The sequence below is a fragment of the Brassica napus genome, chromosome A9 (genome assembly GCF_020379485.1).
Source record: "Brassica napus cultivar Da-Ae chromosome A9, Da-Ae, whole genome shotgun sequence".
NCBI lineage: Eukaryota > Viridiplantae > Streptophyta > Magnoliopsida > Brassicales > Brassicaceae > Brassica > Brassica napus.
In genome coordinates this window covers 34,870,421-34,890,725 of record NC_063442.1, presented here as the reverse complement: position 1 = coordinate 34,890,725, position 20,305 = coordinate 34,870,421, and the positions used below count along the sequence as shown (strand labels likewise).

Below are 20,305 nucleotides of genomic sequence, written 5' to 3'. Positions count from 1 at the left end.
AATGTAACCATTTACAACCCACAGCCTTCTTACCAGGAGGCAATTCTGTTATACTCCAAGTCTCAGTCCTTTGAAAAGCATCAATCTCCAAGCCCATGGAATCACACCATACTTTGTCTTTCTTTGCTTCAGCATAAGTTGTGGGTATGGGAATTTTGGAAATGATATTTATGAAAGCTTGAAAAGGCTCAGATAATTTGGAGTAAGAAATATATTTGGTAAGAGGGTAAGGAGTAGTATGATTAGTATTACTATTATAGCAATGAAAGTCTTTTAGGTGGTTAGGTGGTTTTCTTTCTCGATGAGACTTAGACTCATTAGGAGTTAAGTTCTCAGAAGATGTCTCACCATTAAGATGATGAGCATCAGATGATGACGGCGCAAAAGGCAACTTGTCATCGAAATGAGAAGGGAAAAGAGGACGAGGAAAGAAATTTTTCATATCTTCAGGAATGGATGAAGATAGAAAAGGAAAAATATCCTCGTGGAAAACAACATGTCGAGAAATGGAAACGGTATTTGTCTCAATGTCTAGGAGCTTGTATCCCTTATAACCTACAGGGTATCCTAAGAAAACACATGCTTTTGCTCTAGGGTCAAACTTAGTTCTACTCTTAGGTGAAGTTGACACATAACAGAGACAGCCAAAGGTTTTCAAAGCATCATACTCAGGTTCTTTAGAAGTAAGTTTTTCATAAGGTGTGCAATTTCCTAAAACAGAAGACGGAACTCTATATATCAAGAAAGTTGCAGTCAACACACAATCACCCCAGTAATCTAAAGGCATGCCCGACTGAAACATTAATGCTCTAGCTACATTAAGAAGGTGTTGATGCTTTCTTTCCACTACAGAATTCTGTTCAGGTGTTTCCGGACAGGAATGAAATGTCTTTATGCCTTTATGCAAACACAGATCAGTAAATTTCAATTCATGCGCATTGTCAGATCTAATAGAGCAAACTTTAGTGTTAAACTGTGTTTCAACCATTTGAACAAAGCCAGGGAAAATAGTTAACACATCAGATTTTTGTTTCATCAAGTATATCCAAGTAGCTCTACTAAAATCATCAACAATTGTGAGAAAATATTTGAATCCATCTACTGTGGGAACAGAGGAGGGACCCCATGTATCTATATGCACTAATTCAAATGCTTTTTCACAAATGTTGTTGCGATTTTTAAAAGATAACCGTTTCTGTTTTGATAAATGACAAACATGACAATGATCATTTCGGTCTTTAGAAGTCATTTTATTAATAGGTAAGACTTTAGACAACAATTCAATCTTTGACATTGAAGGATGACCTAAACGTCTATGCCAAGTATCTGAATCAGCGATAAAACTAGCACACACAGTAGACATACCTGTGAAAGACATATTATAATGCGAGCTAGACAGATCCAGAACATATAAGTTTGTGACTTCATTACCGTGCCCAATCATCAACTCCCGAGTAAGATCCTGAATCAGACAAGTAGACGCATTAAATCTAACTTCAGCATTGAGAGTTTTAATAAGAACACTGACACTCAATAGATTGAACTTAAATGCAGGAATGAACAATGCATTATGCAGAGAGAGAGTACCAGTTAACTGTATAAAACCAATTCCTTCTATTTGAACCGTAAGGCCATTAGGCAAAGTCACATAGGTATGATCTAAGGGTTTGTATTCTAAGAACAAAGATCTATCATGAGTAACATGATGACTAGCCCCTGAATCTATGACCCAAGCCCTATGAGACATTCCCGTTTCCTGAGGTATAGAAGAAGTCAACATGTTGTAATGAGAAGTTTTGAAAGTGAGGAAAGTACCAGTGATTTGAGAAATATGTGGTACAGAATTCGAATTTGAAGCAAAGTTCCTTTCAGACACCAGACTAGGAGCTTGAACATTGGCACAAATTGTATCAGACTGAGAAGTGGAGCTTTGCAGTTTTGAACTCAGGTAAGAAATCATGTGTTGAATCTGGTCCTTAGACATATGTTCTTCTGCGTTCTTGATTGGATCATTAGGAACAGGAGACGAAGAAGCTGCAACATTCGTAGAACCAATCGTCTTATTGTTCTTGGAACGTTGAGGATGTCCAGGAGGAAAGCCATGAACTCGATAGCACTTGTCAACAGTATGACCCAGACGGTTGCAGTGTGAGCATTTCGGCTTCTGATAAGAACCTTGAGCCATCATGATGTTGGTGTTATCTGGAGTTGAGTTCTGAACCTGAAAGGCCGTTGGAGGAGCAATCTGTTTGGTGTCAATACCAATCACTCTCTGGCTTTCATCCTGATCCAATATGTTGTAAATCTCATTCAATCCAGGTCGAGGCTTCATGTTCAATATCTGACCACGAATGTTGTTGAAATTCTCATTTAGCCCCATGAGAAATTGAATGATGCGACTCGTCTCAGCTTCTTCCATCAGTTCCTTGACTTGCTCACAATCACATTTCTTAACCAGAGTAGACTTGGTGTTTGCCAACTGTTCCCATAACGTCTTCTTCTTTGTAAAGTAGGTTGACAAATCCAAGTTGCCCTGCTTAAGACTCATCACAGCTTGCTCAAGCTGATATCTCCGTGGAAGATTATTAACTTTGAATCTCCTAAACAAATCTTCCCACATCTCAGCAGCATCTTCATAATACAGAATGCTATCATATATCTCTTTGTTAACCACATTCAACAACCAAGATTTAACCATGCTATTGCATCTACTCCAAATCTTGTAGATCCGATCATCACTAGCAGGCCTAACGAGCGATCCATCAACAAATCCAAGTTTATTCTTCGCATCCAAACTAATTCGCATAGCAATCGACCAGCTATTATAGTTTGTTCCATCGAGAGTATGAGCAACGATAGAAAGACCTGGATGATCCGCAGAGTGCAGGAAGAACGGACTATGAGTACTGTCGAACGGTTCAGCTTGCATCGGATTGGATCCAGAGTCTCCGCGAGGATTAGATCTTCGATTCGATTGGTGATTAGGTATCGCGATCGCAGGTTCTTCAAGAATCGGTGTCACGGAACGCGAATGAGTAGCGGATTGATCTTCTTCAGGTGTTGAGCTTCGAGTTCTCGCTTTTCCAGCTCGTTTCCCCATATTTTCGCAGATCGAGCTCGTCTAATGGTAAACGAAGCTCAAGAAGACGATGATGAGGATGATCGAAGCTAGAATGCGAAGAGAAAACGAAGAATCGATCGAAGAAGAAAGAGGAATCACAGAGAGAGCTGGAAGCATTGCTCTGATACCATATCAGTGAAACAGAATCCAAAAGATATCGTCAAACTGTTTCTGATTCCTCATCACAATCAAGTGTACATTACATGGTATATATACCCTTGAATCAGAGTAAACCAAAATACAATCTAACATAAATAATGTATCGAACCAGTCTAAACCGGTTCTCTAATATAATTGATACGATCGAATCAAAACTTACAGTTGGATCCACTATATGGGTGGAGCCGTAGGTTTTGTTTCGTAGTTTGAACAATTTGTGTATATAGTACAACATAGGGAGTAATTAATTTAATTTTTGAATAAAACAAAATAAAATATAGATGAAACTTAAAATATAATTCATTTTTTTGTTCCAATTTTCATTTTCTGTTATTTGGTATTGTTTTAACCAAACTTAAGCGTTTTAGTCATTATTTAGTAGGGGTGGGCGTTCGGGTACCCATTCGGGTTCGGTTCGGATCTAATCGGGTTTCGGGTTTTCAGGTTTAAAGATTTCAGCTCCATTCGGGTATTTCTAAATTTCGGTTCGGGTTCGGTTCGGATTTTTGTGGGTTCGGTTCGGGTCTGGATAACCCATTTAAATTATTTTAAAATTTTTAATATTCATTATATGCTTAAAATTTGTCAAAATCTAAAAAAACAAAATAATATATTACATATAAATTTGTATAATATATGTCAAAATACCTAAAAATAATATATAAATTGGTTTGATTTGAATATTTGGATAGAAAATCAATACATATTTCAAGCATTTTGGTGTTTTGAATATATTTTAGTTATTTTAGACATTTACTTTTGACTATTTATGTATATTTTCAAGTATTTTAGACAATTTAAAAATATCTTATATATTTTGGATGTTTGTAATATATATTAAATTTAAAAATAAGTAATATATTTAGATATATAAATCTATTTCGGTTACATTCGGGTACCCGAGATACTTCGGTTCGGGTCGGGTTCGGTTTCGGTTCTTTAGATACCAAAATTTTGAACCCGTTCGGATATTTAATTAATTGCGGTTCGGGTTTTGTACTACTTTTTCGGATCGGGTTCGGTTCGGTTTTTCGGATCCGGATTTTTTGCCAAGCCCTATTATTTAGTATTTGCTATTTTGAACCAAAAATATCTTTCAAACGGTTGATAGAAACTAAACTAAACTAAACTTTCTTTCTTTTTACTCGCGACCTATAATTGGTACAACCGATAGCTCAGGAGTGTTAGATTAGATATTTAAAACGAGACACCTTTGAATAATTGAGTCTCTCCCTATGCTATCATACGTCTTTCACTTGTTTTGGCTCAAAGGAAAAAATACAACAGACTTATTCCGTTTTGCTGACACGGCATGCTCTAATTGGATAGTGAAATTCAATCACATCGTACACTTTAAACAAAACAATAAACAAAAAATTGAAACTGCAATTGGCTTAGAAGGAAGGAAAATCAAGTGGGTGAGTGTGGTCAATAGAATCTCCACTTGTCTTTGCGACAAATTCGGGTTTGCTTTTTAAGAGCTTTTGGTTTGAAAATTGAGTTAAGGCAAAAATATGACTCTACTGCACCACCACCTTTGTCTCTTTATGCAACTATCGTCTATTTATGCTGTCTCGTCTGCAGTGATATTTCATTTTTTTGTACGACTTAATTAAATAGTTTTTAATCAGAAACTCTACCAAATTTGCATTCTCGAGAATAGTCGAACGATAAAGATACAAAGTGGGTATAGCGAAAAAAAACGTTTTAACCAAATTTTACTTTTCGCGTCGAAGAGTTTATAGAGAAAACAAAAGAGAGTAATTCATGAGATTCAGCATCTACAACCACTAGATGTCAAACATAACCACCAAAAGAAGTTAAAGTGGTTATATGATTTGCATTCATTTCTTAATAGAAATATTATACATAGAACTTCATATGGAATTCATAATGTATTAGGAGTGCTCTTCAGAAGCAAAACTCGCACTGTATACTGGATTCAGTCTTAGTTCAAAAGAAAATCTTGTGAAGCTAGTTTTTATTTTCAGCTGATGATTTAAGCAAACCTTTTAAATTTGTTTCTCTCGCTTTTTTTGTTTGTGTATGTGTATGTTGAAGACTTGTAATTAGGGATGTTAGTAATGGGTAAAAACTCATAGGGTAAACCCTATTAAATTTTGAAATTTAAAACTCAAAACTTGTATTTTAAATTTTCAAAATTCATGGCTCTAGTTCGGGCGGGTCTTGGTTTACAGATAATCCTATCGGGTTTACTTATCCGGTTTCAGGTGTCCTATGGGTTTTATATGGGGTTATATTCAGTTTTTTACAGGGTTCAAGCCTACCCTAACAAAATATTTAGCTATTTATTAGTGAATTTTTTAGTTCATTCATACGGATTCAGTGAAAATGATATCAAAAGCCGGATAAGGAAGTATCTAGGTAAAATGAATAAGTGGATGAGAGAGAATAGGCGTCTTGTTTGTAATCTTGTTAACGAGAGGGAATGAGAGAGAAAGTGATGAATAGGGTTTTGAATTTGATTCGAGAGAATAGTTGCTGTTTCAGGACTCAAATTGAGAGGTCCACATGATGAGGAATATATGTATAGTTAAATTAAATGACTGAATTTGATGGATTCTTCTGAAACCTTAGATTTCGACAAAAACACCGCTTCGATGTGTTTGTCTGTGACTTTTTTACGTAACCTTTGTTAGATTCTCTTTGTTATGTCCATTTTCGCCATGTCACTCAGCTTGTTCTGCCATTTGCGATTATTTGATCTCAATGTAGATTGTTATGGGTGACATGTCAACAGCCCATTGGTCTCGAATCAAAAACTTAAATCTCCCGCGTCCCCTTACCCAAACCAAAAAAACTATTGATGATCACTTTGCTTTTTTCTTTTTTTTTTCTCGTAAAAAAAGGAAAAAAATTGCTTTTCATCATCTGTAACGTACAGTACATGTCATGGTGGTCTATAGGACTAACCCAATTGATATTTTTGACTATAACCCAGTGACAAAAAAAAAAAAGTCAATTATATAGATGGTTAGATTATGAATAGTAATGATAGTAGTAGATCTTACAAACTAATCCATGAAACATGTTGAAACTAGAAACTGGACATATTGTTAAGACGTCTACAAAACTGAGAGGTATAGAGCAGAAAATGAGATTACATTAGTTTAAAACGATATATGGTTGATGTTATATGATACTAATAAAATTTGCTGCATCTAATAGAGGTATATAAGAAAATGTTCTATATAGAGCAAAAAATGAGATTACATTAGTTTTTTTTTTAACTCAGATTACATTTGTTCAAAACGATATTTGGTTGATGTTAGATGTGATAACACTATATATATGTGTGTAAACAGTCAATATATAAGACCATATTTGCCCGGTTCATCGAGTTTGATTCCTCCTCTTATTAGCTACCAGCTATCAAATGGAAGTCGAACGCACAATGGTATAGTACTCACTGTAGCTATGCATTATAATCTTACAACACTATTTTCTTTCTTGATGAAAGCCTTCGTTAAGAAAAGTGTTAAGACCTTTTATGTTGATAACATAAAGTGTCAAGACTTAAGTTATATTTTGTACTATCGTTTAGAACACGATTAACTACTATTGCTCAAGTCATTTATTTATTTACCATTACTTTCAAATTGCATGTTTTCTTAATTTCTTCTTCAGTGAAATCATGCAGTTAGAGAAAATATAAATTTAAGCATGAACAATGAAAAACTATAGATTTTTTGTTGTTGCAAAAAGTAGTATAGAGAGAGGGCCATGGATCACGTGGATAAAGCCTGTGATGTAAATGAAAAAAAAAACGAAGGGAGAAGAGAGAAAGAGTGATTTTACAAATCTCTTCTAATCCTTTCCCAGCCAATTATGATCAATCTCCCACGTGGGGCGTCTGGCCCATGCATGCATATCATCTTTCAACTATTCACTCTTTTGTCTTCTTCTTCTTCTTTTTTTTTCCTGCCTGATCTTCTTTTCTATATATGAGTGTCTTTATCTCCACAAGTGGCTTTTGGAGAAGGCCATATTTTGAGTTTTAGTGTTGATTCTAGGGTTTCTATTACTAATGGCTGGTTCTTCTTCTGCTTCTTACATTCACATGGTAATATGTTTATATGATTCAAGAATTACATATATATACTCTTCTTCGTTCATGCGATGAGTGATTTTTTTTCTCTTTTATTTATTCCTCAGTACCTTATGTGTTTATATATGTATAGGTGCAGCACATGATTGAAAAATGTTTGATCTTCCACATGAGCAAAGAAGAGTGTGTGGAAGCTCTGTCTAAGCATGCAAACATCACTCCTGTCATCACCTCTACTGGTTTTCTTCTCTCTCTCTCTCTCGTATTTATTTCTCTCTCCATTTCTTAATTATACTCTATAGACACAGATGACACATTTACATATACGCATGAACTCCTTAACGGGATTATATGTCTATGTATGTGTATATATATATATATATGTATGTATAAATTATAAACATATCCACATATTAACTATTCCATTATGTAGAATTGCAATATATGTTTTTCCGTGTCAAATTGATCTTCGGATGTTTTGTATGCATACTATAAGTGGTCGTGCATAATCTAACGATTAGCGATAGACTGTCTTTAACATAAAAGCTAAAATTTATATATATACAAAATAAAAAACTAGTTTGTACTTGTAAGTTTGTAACCTATTTATATTCGAATTGGTTTTGTGCAATAGTTTAATAATAAATCTGTTTCCCATCATAAAAAAAAAGAAAGAAAAAATTCCTTTTACAGTTTGGAAGGAGCTGGAGAAAGAGAACAAGGAATTCTTCAAGGCGTATGAGGAGAGGCAAAGCAAACAAGAGCAAATGTCGGAGGAAGAGACAAACCAGATGATCCAGAAGATAATCTCGGATTCACCTAAAGAATCCGACGACTGATCGCGATGTTCGATATATATCTTAATTAAGAACCTTATATATATTATAGTTTATATATGTGAATCTCATGAAAACGATTTCTCCCTGACGCATGCATGTTTATGTATATGTATATCACTTTTCTTCTTATTATTCGCATATCGGTCCAACAAGAAAGGCAAAAGAGGAGTGATGACGCTCTTTTTGGTACGTTATACGTACGTGGTCCACATTGCTTTTGTATATAAATAATGATGATAGAAACGGACGCTCATTACATTGATCGGTCGTGTGGTGTTTTAGTTATATGAATGTATCATGTGTATATATCCAAATAAATTGTTTATTTATGGTTTTGGTCACCTTTAAATCACTAGCATTCTTGAAAATTAAATATTAACTACCATAATCTTTTAGACATGCTTGCAAAACTTACCTTGCTCTGTTCTAAGTCAAGTCGACTGTCTAGTCACTTAGAAAACCAAAACCATTTACAACGTTTTGATCTTAACCAAATTGGTTAAAAATGGATCCACTGAGAAAATCAAACGAATTTGGGTTTAAACGGCTGATTAATTATATAACATTAAATTTTATTATTACAGTATCAAGAAAATAATTCTTAAAATTTCCTTAACAAGATAGGTCCATGGGGTCTCATGACTATGTGGACTTGTAAAAGACATTGGAGAATTTTATGTTAGCTTCTTTAGAAAATATCTTGATATCTAAGCATTCGACATTTAAGTCGGAAGATAATCTCAAAAGTGTTTTTTTTTTTTTGAAAAATTTTTAAATTTATTCAAATAAAAAAAAACCTCTGTACAGAGTTTTATCTGCTACCATATTTAAATAGATGAAGTGCAAACCGAAAGAAAATATGCTTCTATATCTCTCAAGCTATACTAGCCTCTGTTAAACCAATCTTCCATCATCTTCTCATATTTACCTCCTACCCTCCTTCTCAATGAAGATATTCTGTTTCTAATGAGCTTATCAAGCCTTGCGATCAGACAGGTAGCTGGCTGCGATGCCTCTCCCACTCTTCTCACATCCCTCTCATGCCATAACGCATAAGCCACGTCCTGAAAGCAATAACACAGTAACACAGTCGAACTCCACTTATGTAGATCCTTCTCAACAATCCGAAGCACTCTATCCCATTTATACACTTCTCCACACCCTACCAATTGTTTAATGGTTCCAATCCAGACTTCCTTGGAAAAAGAGTACTCAAAAAATAGGTGATCACGAGTCTCAACTTCCGTGTTACACAACCAGCATGTAGAAACGGCTTGTGGATTCCACCTAAGAATCCTATCTCCTGTTGCTAGTCTATCATGAATAGCAAGCCAAACTAAGAAAGAAAATCGCGGGGTAGCTTCAGTGAACCACACTCCTTTTACCCAAGACACCTTTGGAGATGAGCTTCTTACAAGATTCCAAGTATGAGATGTTCTGAAATATGTTTTAAACTCCCCATTCTCCCTCTTCCAAAGGCATATATCATCTAGCTGGTTGAGACCTTTATTTTTGAGAGCCATAATCTCGCGATCAACCTGCCTAAGAGGGTGAACACGATGCCTTCTCGCTCGATACATCTGAATAGCTTTCTCCACCGTAGAGTTTATAGGAATACCAAGATCCATACACCCTCTTACATTCTTACTCCTGTTAGCTCAATCAGTTGGCCAATTGATGACCATTTCTCAAACCAGAAAGAGGTGGTATTTAAAAAACCAATGTAATTTACTGAAGCTACCCCGCGATTATGTATTTAACAGTGTTTTAACAAGCCTTTTGTGTATTTATGTTATGCATCAACATGGATTGTAGCAAATTATGACGATGAAGCAACTGACTAAAACTAACTATTACGGCGATAGCTTGTAGCTCTCGCTCGACCAGGAGAGTAACCCAACGGCTGAGATTCATTACTGGCCCCATTCCTTATATGTTTATAACCCATTAGCCATTAGGCTTATATTTGCAGATTAAACTCGCAGTTCGCCAACGGTTTCAAATTGGCTAATAGAATTAAAATACAGCATACGATCTATGGCATAATAATAATGTACACAAATTTATTTTTTACCCGAATTCAGACCATTTCAGTACGAAATATTATATTTTAAATCAACATTTTCAATGATTGATTTCATATTTCTTAGCGATTATAATTTTAAGACCTGAAATTTCTATAGTAATAAAAAATACTATGAATTTTGTTTTAAGTCTAAACCATTAAATAACAACTCTAATAACACAGTTTTATTTTAATTCCTAAATTTATTAAAATTTAATTTAATAATCTCCATGGAATACGGAATAGTATGGTGATGTTCCATAAATTTTACCTTTTCTCATTGAGAAGTTTTCATTTAAGATTTTCTTCATGTTAAATTCAAACATCATATTACGATTTAGTATTGGATCACGCATAGTAGATTGGGCGGATCATCTTGGTTAATAGAGAAGCAAACAAAATTTATGACTATATTTGAGAACTTAAATATCCAAATAGTATAAACTAATTTTTGAACAGTTATTTATAATGCTTCAAAATCACACAAAATAAACATAATATTTTGGGTTGAGCATTATAAGAATTAAAAAAATAAATAAAAAGTTCACTATTAAACGTGAATTGCAAAATTCTGACATTTTTGTTATGAATCTTATAGGGTTTCACTCTATTTTTAAGGCATTCAATTGCATATATTTAGTTAATCTCAACTGGTGCAATTAATCTTTCAAAACCTTTGATTTTCCAAATCCAAAATGGGTTTCAAGTTAAACAGACTTTATTTATATGAGAATTATGGCAAACACCATGGCTTGTATTGTATGATACTGTGTTTTACATGAGTTTCAATATAGTAATAATTCTTGTGTTCTCACAAGAATTATTTATGCATGAAAAAACCATCATTTATACATGCTTTAACTCAGTCTCCATCCTTTGGTTAGTAACCGAAGCTCTCTCGTTTAACCATCCAATGATATCACCAAACACAATCTCCAAATTCTGAGGAGACTCACCGTACAAAAGCCCATGCCACATATTCGGGTATAACTTGAAAGTTTTGTCGGAACTGGATGACACCTCGTATAGTAGCTTGCTTACGTCTTTGTCCGTAACTTTATCATCTTCTCCGTGAAGGACAATAAATGGCATCGCTACCTGTTTAAATTTAGATTTTAAAGTTATAAATTTTGCTGGATTATTATCATGGAGATCGATATAAGTTAAAGAGAAAAAAATGTGAAAGAACCTGATGTAGATTCTTCTCAAGATCCAAGCTAGTTGTTAAGAGTTGATGAGCAGTTTTCAAGCGAGGCCGGCCCTTGTAGCAATACTCATTTTCCCTAACCTTAAAAATAACCCAAAAAAAAATTATACAATACAGAAAACGTCGTAAGTTGTATTACAAAAATGATGATAATCAAAATGTTACCTGTTTTCTGATGTGGGATTCTTTAAATGCGACGTCAATTATATCGTTGCTAGGAACTATCTTCCAAGTTGGAATAACCCGAGTTAGCTTTGTGAGAAACTTGATCACCATAGGATGTGGCTTTATCTCCTCTGCTAGCTATACACACAAAAAGAATAAAGCCATAACTTTATTTGTATACACACCATAAGTTGTACATATCGGTATTTGCATCTTTAGACGTGCTTATAAGTTGTATATTTGTCTTATAACTGTTTAGGTCTTCTGTTAAATCTTAAGATGTTGATCCTCTTGTAGAAACCCCGAAGTAAGTGATTCATATTCATTTTTCTTGCTAAGATGATGATATGTAAGAATCTTATCTTAATTCTACAAAATATGCGTAATATTATACTCTCTTTGTTTTATAATAAGTGTCATTCTAACTTTTTCTTCTTGTTATACAAAAAATGTCAGTGTAAAATTTCAATGTAAATTATATTTAATTTTAGCTGAAAATTAATTGTAAATTACATTGGTTTTTTAAATAATTTTAGTTATTTTAATTATCATTGGTCAAATAGGTATAACTAATAATAATTTATACATTTCAATCATTTTTTCAATTGATGTAAAAAATATTAAAATGGTATTTATTAAGAAACGGAGAGAGTATGAAAAACTCTACCATAATCCTTAAAGGACAAACTATAATAACTAACAAAATATATGGAGGATACGTGGTAAACAAATACCTTACACATGGGAGCAACTAGAACGGCACCGTCCCAAAACTCAGGCTTCTTTCTTGCTAATAGTAATACGACCGCTCCTCCCATGGATTCTCCCATCAGAAATCTCATCTTTCCTTTATTCTCTTCCTTATCTTCACATTCACCATTCCCAAAACATATAAAATAATTAATACTGTTCTATTTAATTTAAAGAAAATCAATAGAGGAATTGTCTAAGAGAGAAAATATAATATGAATAGATTACCACAAATTGAAGAGAAATGAGAAGAGACGTCATCAACAAGATGATCAAAGTTTTTTATGTAACCATTTAATCCCCCAGATTTACCGTGACCTTCATAGTCTATTCCGTAGACCACAAACCCTGCGTTCACCAACCTTATTGCCGTGCCTGGTTAACATCATATATAGCTTTATTTAACATATAAATTTGTAATGGATTGGGATAGGAATATTGATGATGAAATGATTAATCATAATTTAATGGGACAGAACTGTTCATGGTGATGCTTGATTCCATTCCGTAGCCGTGGCATAAAAAGATCATTGCCTTTGGTTCTTGCTGTTCTTCTGGTCTCCATGAACACGTGAAGAGCTTCATCCCTCGTGAATTCAACACATAATCCTAACAACAATAACAAAACATAAATGCAAATATCAGTTACTAAAGGCATTGTATAATGCATAATTAAACTTGATTCTACACGTAAAGAACACATAAAAGAGCTAATTCATAATTGACGAGAGAGAGATACAAGACAAACCTCTCCGTACTTAACCATTGTGTTGTTTTTTTTCTTTGGTAAGAAGCTAAACTGGATTATTTCAATTTAAAGAAGACGAGAGTCACAGTTTTAGAGATTTGTTACCAGAACAAGAAAAGGGGATAAGAAGACAGCGATGATGAGATAATGAGGGAAAATTTAGATTGAGGCTAATTAGGAAAAGCCATTTAACTGTGCATTCTAGATTTTGGAGACTAATTGTGGATGACGTCAGCAGATCCTTTGGATTCAGCTAACTAATTTTTTAAAACTAAACTAGATTTTGACCCGCCCTTTAAAGGGCGGGTATATTTTTCATTTTACATTTTTGTTAAAATTTGTTTTTTATAAGTCAGTCGGTCATTTTTAGTCATATATACATTTTTCTTTGTATAATATTTATCTTAAATGATTAATAATAAATTTTAATAATTGTATTAAAATAGTTGGACCACATATATATCAATAGGTCATGTTCTTATTTTAATAGTATTGATATATAGTAACTTCGAAAACCCAACCAATAATGTATTTTTTTTCAAAAAAGCCCACGAACTAAAAAAGATCTATAAATATTTTTTTTTGAAATATGTAATTTTTATATTTTTGTTCTTTTGTAATCATATTGGTGTTAAGTGAAGTACATAATCATTTTTCTACATAATTATTTTTAAATTTTTACATGTTTTGCGCTTAATTTGTATATAGATACTTGTCTTATTTTAGTTTTCGTTTTGTTTTAATGGTTTAAAATAGTAAATTTTTAATTTATTTTTTAACACTCTTGTATTGGTTTAGTTTTTTTAATAGAAATGTGTTAATATGTCATGTCTGCTCATTTTCATACTTGATAAATAGTTTGCATGTTTACTGAAATAACCTATAAAACCTTTGGTCATAAAAATTAGGAAAATATTCATGTTTACCATTTTCATGGTACTATTATTCATTTTTACCACCTTTAAAAGGACATTTTCAAAAATATCTTCTTCATTAGGTAGCGAAAGACTCTTATAGATAATTATTTAAATATATAAATATATATATATATATAATTTCGAATTATACTTTTTCAAATTCAAACTTTTTAATAAATGTTTTTTTTTAAACATGAAAATTGATATTTTTGCCAATTTCTCTAAAAATTAAATGTTATTAATAACCCATTCCACCACTAATTAATTTAATATTAGTTAACTTTTAAAATTTCATTTTAATATATACTGAGTTGATTTGTAAAATTTTTATTTTATGAAATAACGTATATTCATATAAAAATTTTATTTATGTTTTCAATATCTTATAATCAATTTATATTTTATATAAAAATAATTGTATAACAGTCAAAATAGAATAATTCATTTTTTTGGTGTGTCTCATATTTGTTTTAATTTATTTATAACAAACTAAAATTAAAACCAAGTTTTTAAATTGTTTTGTATTAGTCAAAAATATTTTTTTATAAATTATTAATATTTTAAATTAATGTGTTTGTTATAGACGTCTTGAAAATATATATAATAACTCAAATATAAGATATTGAAATTTAAAATATTGTTGTCATAGAAAATTAAGATATTTTCAAAAAAATCTAATTCTTATAGAAGTTTATAAATTATTGTGATGGAGGGTTTAATAGATTATATACCCGTACTACTTCCTCAATCAAATAATTAATGTGTTTGTTATAGACCCAATATGCAATTTACTGTAACTGTTATTTACCCAATGCTTTGCATTTGGTATAAACAAAATGAAAAAAAAAATTATTAATATCTGAAAATGTCAAACAATGTGTAGTGGAAAGAAGTGGATCCCGTGTATTGTGGGATTACACTAAATTGAATGTCACGAAATGGAGTATTTAGATTAGTAAAAGTAGTTACGGTTATCCAATTGTCTTTCGATTCAGTTGAGCAAAAAAAATTAATATATATAAGTTCTTTAAATAAAAAAAATAAATGGTTGGACATAACATTTATCAATAGGTCACACTGCTGTTTTAATAGAATAGATTTTCTTCCCATCTTAATTAACTAACGTGAGTATAACTGATTTCTTCCGCAAACCTAGCGGTTGTTAGCGTTTTGCAACAATCATTCAAACCATTTTAAATTATTTTAAACCGCTCTAAACCTCATAAAATCAAAAGCTGGTTCCAGCTAACGTTTGCGTTTGCGGGAGGATAATTTTTTTAAAAAACAATATAAATAGAAAAATAAAAATATTCAATAAAAAAATTAAATTGGAATTACAAAAATACTAAAATATATCTATTATATTTTTATTAATATTATAAAACTTTAAAATAAAAATATTTTCTATAGTTTTTAAAAATTTAAAACTACAAATTTCTAAATAATTTTTTTATATTTATTATAATATTATGATTTTCAATATTTTTATATAATATTAATATTATATTAGTGTGATTAGAAAATTTGATGAAGACCCTAAGTCTTTACCTATTCGAGATGACCTCCGGTTGAATTCAACAAATATATAAAATATAACTATTTTTTGTCAACAGAAAATAACTAACTGGTTTCTGACTGGTTTTCTCGTAATCACATGCAAACGCAGCTTTGCGGTTGGTAGTGGTTGTCAGCGTTTTAGAACAATCACACAAAATGCTACAAATCGCTTTACGCCGCTCCAAACCTCTCAAAATCAAAAGCTGGTTCCAAATAGCGTTTACGGGCGGTTGCTAAAGGGTAATTTTTGTTTTTTTGTTTTGTAAATATTATGTAAATATAAAAATAAAATATATTTTTTAAAATACTAATATATATATATATATATAAAAGTTTAATACTATGATTTTATAAATATAGTTTTTATATTTATTATAATAATATGATTTATAAATATATTTTTTTTATATTTATTATAATAATATAATTTATAAATATATTTTTATATTTATTATAATTTTATTTATAAATATAATTTCATATTTTATATTGGGTTTTAAAATTATCATTTTTGAAATTAAATTTTCTGCATTTTTGCATCTCTGGATAAACCAGTCAAAAATAACCCGCAAACGTAACAAATTTTAAACGTTGTGCCAATCATACGAAACACTAATAACGTTTGAAATCGCAACTATCCACTTCCATAAATTTTTGTACCCGTAATCGCAACTGCTGCGTTTGAACCATTCAGGTCCGCAATCGTGCAAATATTTAAATTGATGGAAACAACACGTACTATATAAATTGATTAAGGAAAAAGAATCAACTCTGACGCGCACCACGCGCACCTCTGAGCTTTGAAATTCGACGTCTCTCCCGTAGTGAGTCGTCGCTGGTAGGCCTTCTTGGCGACCTGTATTCTCCTTTTACCTCTTCATCTCTTCTCCCTCTGCCATGGACTTGGTGGAAAAAGTTTCAGAGATTCGTTACGGTTCGCCGTCGTCTACACCAAATCCAATTGTTGAGTTCACAGTCCCACATCCTTCATCTCTGTCACGCTCTATTTCTGTACCTCCTAAAACGAGTTCAAAGTGTCTTGATGTAGTTATTAACACTATACGACTTACAAATAAGTTGTTATATGTTAGTTTTGTAATTAAAAAAAAAACTTCAATATTTAATTATACCAAGACGACTTACAATTCAGTCATCCGCTCGACGACTTACATGTAAGTCTTCCATGATTTTATTCTGGTCAAACCTCGTAAATCATGGACGTCTGACGGACGACTGAATTGTAAGTCGTCTGACGGACGACTGAATTGTAAGTCGTCTATATATAATTAAATATTAATTTTTTTTTTCAATTGCAAAACTAACCAATGACAACTTAATTGTAAGTCGTCTAGTTTTAAAAAAAAATATTGATATTTTAATTTTCACGAGACGTCTGAAATGTAAGTCGTCCAGAAAAGTTAAACTTCTGAAATAATCCAGTCAAATGCAAAACTAACCTATGACGACTGAAATGTAAGTCGTCTAGCTTTTTTGGAGTTTTTTTTTAACCAAACAAAAGTAGACGACTTATTTTTCAGTCGTCTAAAATAACAGATTTCAAAGTCAATTGCAAAAATAACATCTGCGTTGACCAGACGACTTATATTTTAGTCATCTGGAGTACTTAGATTGAAGTCGTCCGCGTCGACCTAAATGGACGACTTCTCTGGAAGTCTACTAGATGACTTCCGTGGATGTCGTATGCGTCAATGTTTAATAAACTTGCATTTTCTCTATAACTATAAAGACTTATTAACATTTTCTTGTTAATTCATGTTTATTAATGAATATTTGTGCTACTGAATGAAATTTGTAACTTAATTGGTGATATTAATGATGTTACCAACATTCACGTTAATTAAAGTTTCTAACTGATCCGAGAAGACTTCCGTGGAAGTCTTCTCTGCTAGTTTTTAAGTTTTCTACGTTAGTTTTTGAATAACTTGTATTTTTAAGAGTGGTAAGTAACTTCAAGATATGTAAAACTCATTTTTACAAAATATGTTCTCTCCCCTAGTTTTACTAAATTTGACTAAGTTTTTCAACGCAAACTTATAAAAATATGATATGCTTTGACTAGTTACTATTGTTTGTTTCCATTTCTTAAGTATTATTGTTTTAGACACTAATGATGATTATTGTTATGAGTTGGAAGAAGGGTTAAAATGCTTCTTAAAATGTTGTATCAATATGAAGCTACCAACATTCTTGTTTATTAAGATGAGAAAATTAAAGGCCATTGGAGTTTATTATTGCATATTAGAGAACCAAAGATAAGAAAAAGGCTACTGAAGTCTATTGTTTCATTGATTTGTAAATGTGTAAACACATTGTTAGCACATGTATTACATCTTGGAAAACATTATTACTGATTTTTCAAAAATTCACAACTAAAAAAGTAGACTTGCAATTCGCAAAACAGACCACAAACAAAACTATTATAGATCATTCCTCTACAAAGACAAGCTTGGACTCCACTTGATATGGAAGAAGACTTTGTCAGAAGACTTTCAGGAAGTCCAGAAGACTTTCAGGAAGTCCAGAAGACTTTCAGGAAGTCCAGACGACTTTTAGGAAGTTCAGACGACTTCCAGACGACTTCCAGGAAGTCCAGACAACTTTCAGGAAGTCTAGACGACTTTCAGGAAGTCCAAACGACTGAAGTGGAAGTAGTCTGGAAGACTTCCTGAAAGTCGTCTAGTGCATTATATTTTAGACGATTAGCAGGTAAGTCGTCCCAGAAGTCTTTCAGATCTGAAAAACCTGCATATCAAATCCAGATCTGAAAAACCTGCATATCCAAAAACGTTCAAATGGCTTAAAAAAAGAAAAAATGAGTGGAAGATTAGATAAATCTACCTTTATAGAATACACAAAAATACATATCTAAAATTAATAGATCTACCTTTAAATGAGTGGAAGATGAGTACCATTTAATTAAAAACCTGTAAAAAAAGATAGATTAGTAAGAAAGACATGAGACAAAACTGAAAAATTCATATAAAGTTTGGTGTTTTCAAGTCAAAGAGATTAGAGTGGGTTTGGAGAGTTTTAGTTTGGAAAAAAAGTTAGAACTTTATACAACAAGAAGTTACCAAATGAAGAAAAATCAGACATAAAAACTTACCAAAATGCTCAGATCTATTATGAAAGGGAGACTTCGTCTGAAGACTTCCGTGAAGTCCAGATAGTGCATTATAGTTTAGACGATTAACATGTAAGTCGTCTCAGAAGTCTTCCAGATCTGAAAAACCTACATATCAAATCCAGATCTGAAAAACCTGCATATCCAAAAACGTTCAAATGACTTAAAAACAGAGAAAATGAGTGAGAGATTAGATAAATCTACCTTTATAGAACACACAAAAATACATATCTAAAATTAATAGATCTACCTTTAAATTAGTGGAAGATGAGTACCATCTGATTAAAAACCTGCAAAAAAAATAGATTAGTAAGAAATACATGAGACAAAACTGAAAAACTCATATAAAGTTTGGTGTTTTCAAGTCAAAGAGATTAGAGAGAGGTTGAAGAGTTTTAGAATGATGAACATTACATTTTTGTTGCAGCCATTTGAGAGGAGAAGAGAAAATGTGTAAATTTTTCTTTATATAGGAAGACAAAAAACCCAATTAGGTTAAATATTTTTGATTCAGACGACTTCCTAGACGACTTACGTCCAGAAGAGTTTAATATTTTTAGCAGAAAATTAAAATACTTTTAGCGGGAAACTAAAATAGAAGACTTTTCGTCTGGTTTAAATTATTTAAGCTGAAAAATAATTTTTTTAAAAATTTTAGGCGGAAATATTTGGACGACTTACATGTAAGTCGTCTGTTTTAATTTCTTCACCAGACGACTGAAATGTAAGTCGTCTAGACCCTAAACTTAATTAACTAACTAAACACTTCATAAAATCAAATTAAACTTCAAAAATGTTTACTATACACAAAAATAAACACGTATAGGTAAAAATTTAATTTTTCAAAAAAATATTCAAGCTCTCCAAAATCTAACCCTAAGAATACATACAATACTACAACATATGTTGCCAAACCCTAGACCAAAAAATAACATGATTCACTATCTACACTCAATTCAATGTTGTTATATTTAATTTATATCACTTAAAACTGTTTATAATTACATGATTTTAATTTTTCGCTTATCAAAATATTTTTTTTAAATTTTATAAATTATTTTTAAGATCAGCTACATCAGAAGACTTACTTTAAAGTTGTCCAGACGACTTCCAACATCTCAGACGACTTACTAGGACTACATTCGTAAAAATAGCTTTTGTTTTTTTGTTTGGTCACAAAAGAATGAACTGTAATTTCACAAGTCTTTTAGGTTAGTTTTGCATTTGATTCATGTTTGGATATAAGTCTGGGGTTAAAATCAAATTGTGGGTTAGTATTAGCAAATTTCCCATAAATAATCTAGTAAACTATTTCACTCCGTGCACAATGCGAGTTACTACCTAGTTCTAGTTAGGTTATTGTTAGGATTTCATTTTTGTTGTCGTTAGGATTACATTTAAACAAACAATTTTTTTGCTAAAAGAAAATAACGTTTTTCCGTTTTCAGGTTTTTTGAAATTTTAATATATTTAGCGTTTATGGTATATAACAATAGTAATGGAAATACTTAAGCATTGGAGGTATTGACAGATCAGTATTAACACTGTTATCTTCTTACTAGT

General features: G+C 31.9%; 3 protein-coding genes across 3 annotated transcripts; 1 reads left to right on the top strand and 2 right to left on the bottom strand.

Annotated features, from left to right (window-relative positions):
• The first annotated feature begins 7,205 nt into the window (after positions 1-7,205).
• On the top strand, positions 7,206-8,521 carry LOC106413723. The gene is made up of 3 exons (XM_013854467.3): positions 7,206-7,364; positions 7,483-7,588; positions 8,043-8,521. Exons 1-3 carry the CDS (start codon positions 7,329-7,331, stop codon positions 8,186-8,188), a joined length of 288 nt encoding a protein of 95 aa, XP_013709921.1. The 5' UTR covers positions 7,206-7,328; the 3' UTR covers positions 8,189-8,521.
• A 551-nt stretch (positions 8,522-9,072) lies between these two features.
• On the bottom strand, positions 9,073-9,816 carry LOC125578189. Its single transcript, XM_048740532.1, has 2 exons — positions 9,355-9,816; positions 9,073-9,252 (listed from the first exon to the last, which is right to left on the bottom strand). Exons 1-2 carry the CDS (start codon positions 9,814-9,816, stop codon positions 9,073-9,075), a joined length of 642 nt encoding a protein of 213 aa, XP_048596489.1.
• Positions 9,817-11,037: 1,221 nt separating this feature from the next.
• LOC106414706 (caffeoylshikimate esterase) lies at positions 11,038-13,385 on the bottom strand. Its single transcript, XM_013855311.3, has 7 exons — positions 13,124-13,385; positions 12,855-12,984; positions 12,604-12,750; positions 12,360-12,490; positions 11,626-11,763; positions 11,443-11,541; positions 11,038-11,351 (listed from the first exon to the last, which is right to left on the bottom strand). The coding sequence occupies exons 1-7, from the start codon at positions 13,139-13,141 to the stop codon at positions 11,100-11,102; spliced, it is 915 nt and encodes a 304-aa protein (XP_013710765.1). The 5' UTR covers positions 13,142-13,385; the 3' UTR covers positions 11,038-11,099.
• Positions 13,386-20,305: the final 6,920 nt, after the last annotated feature.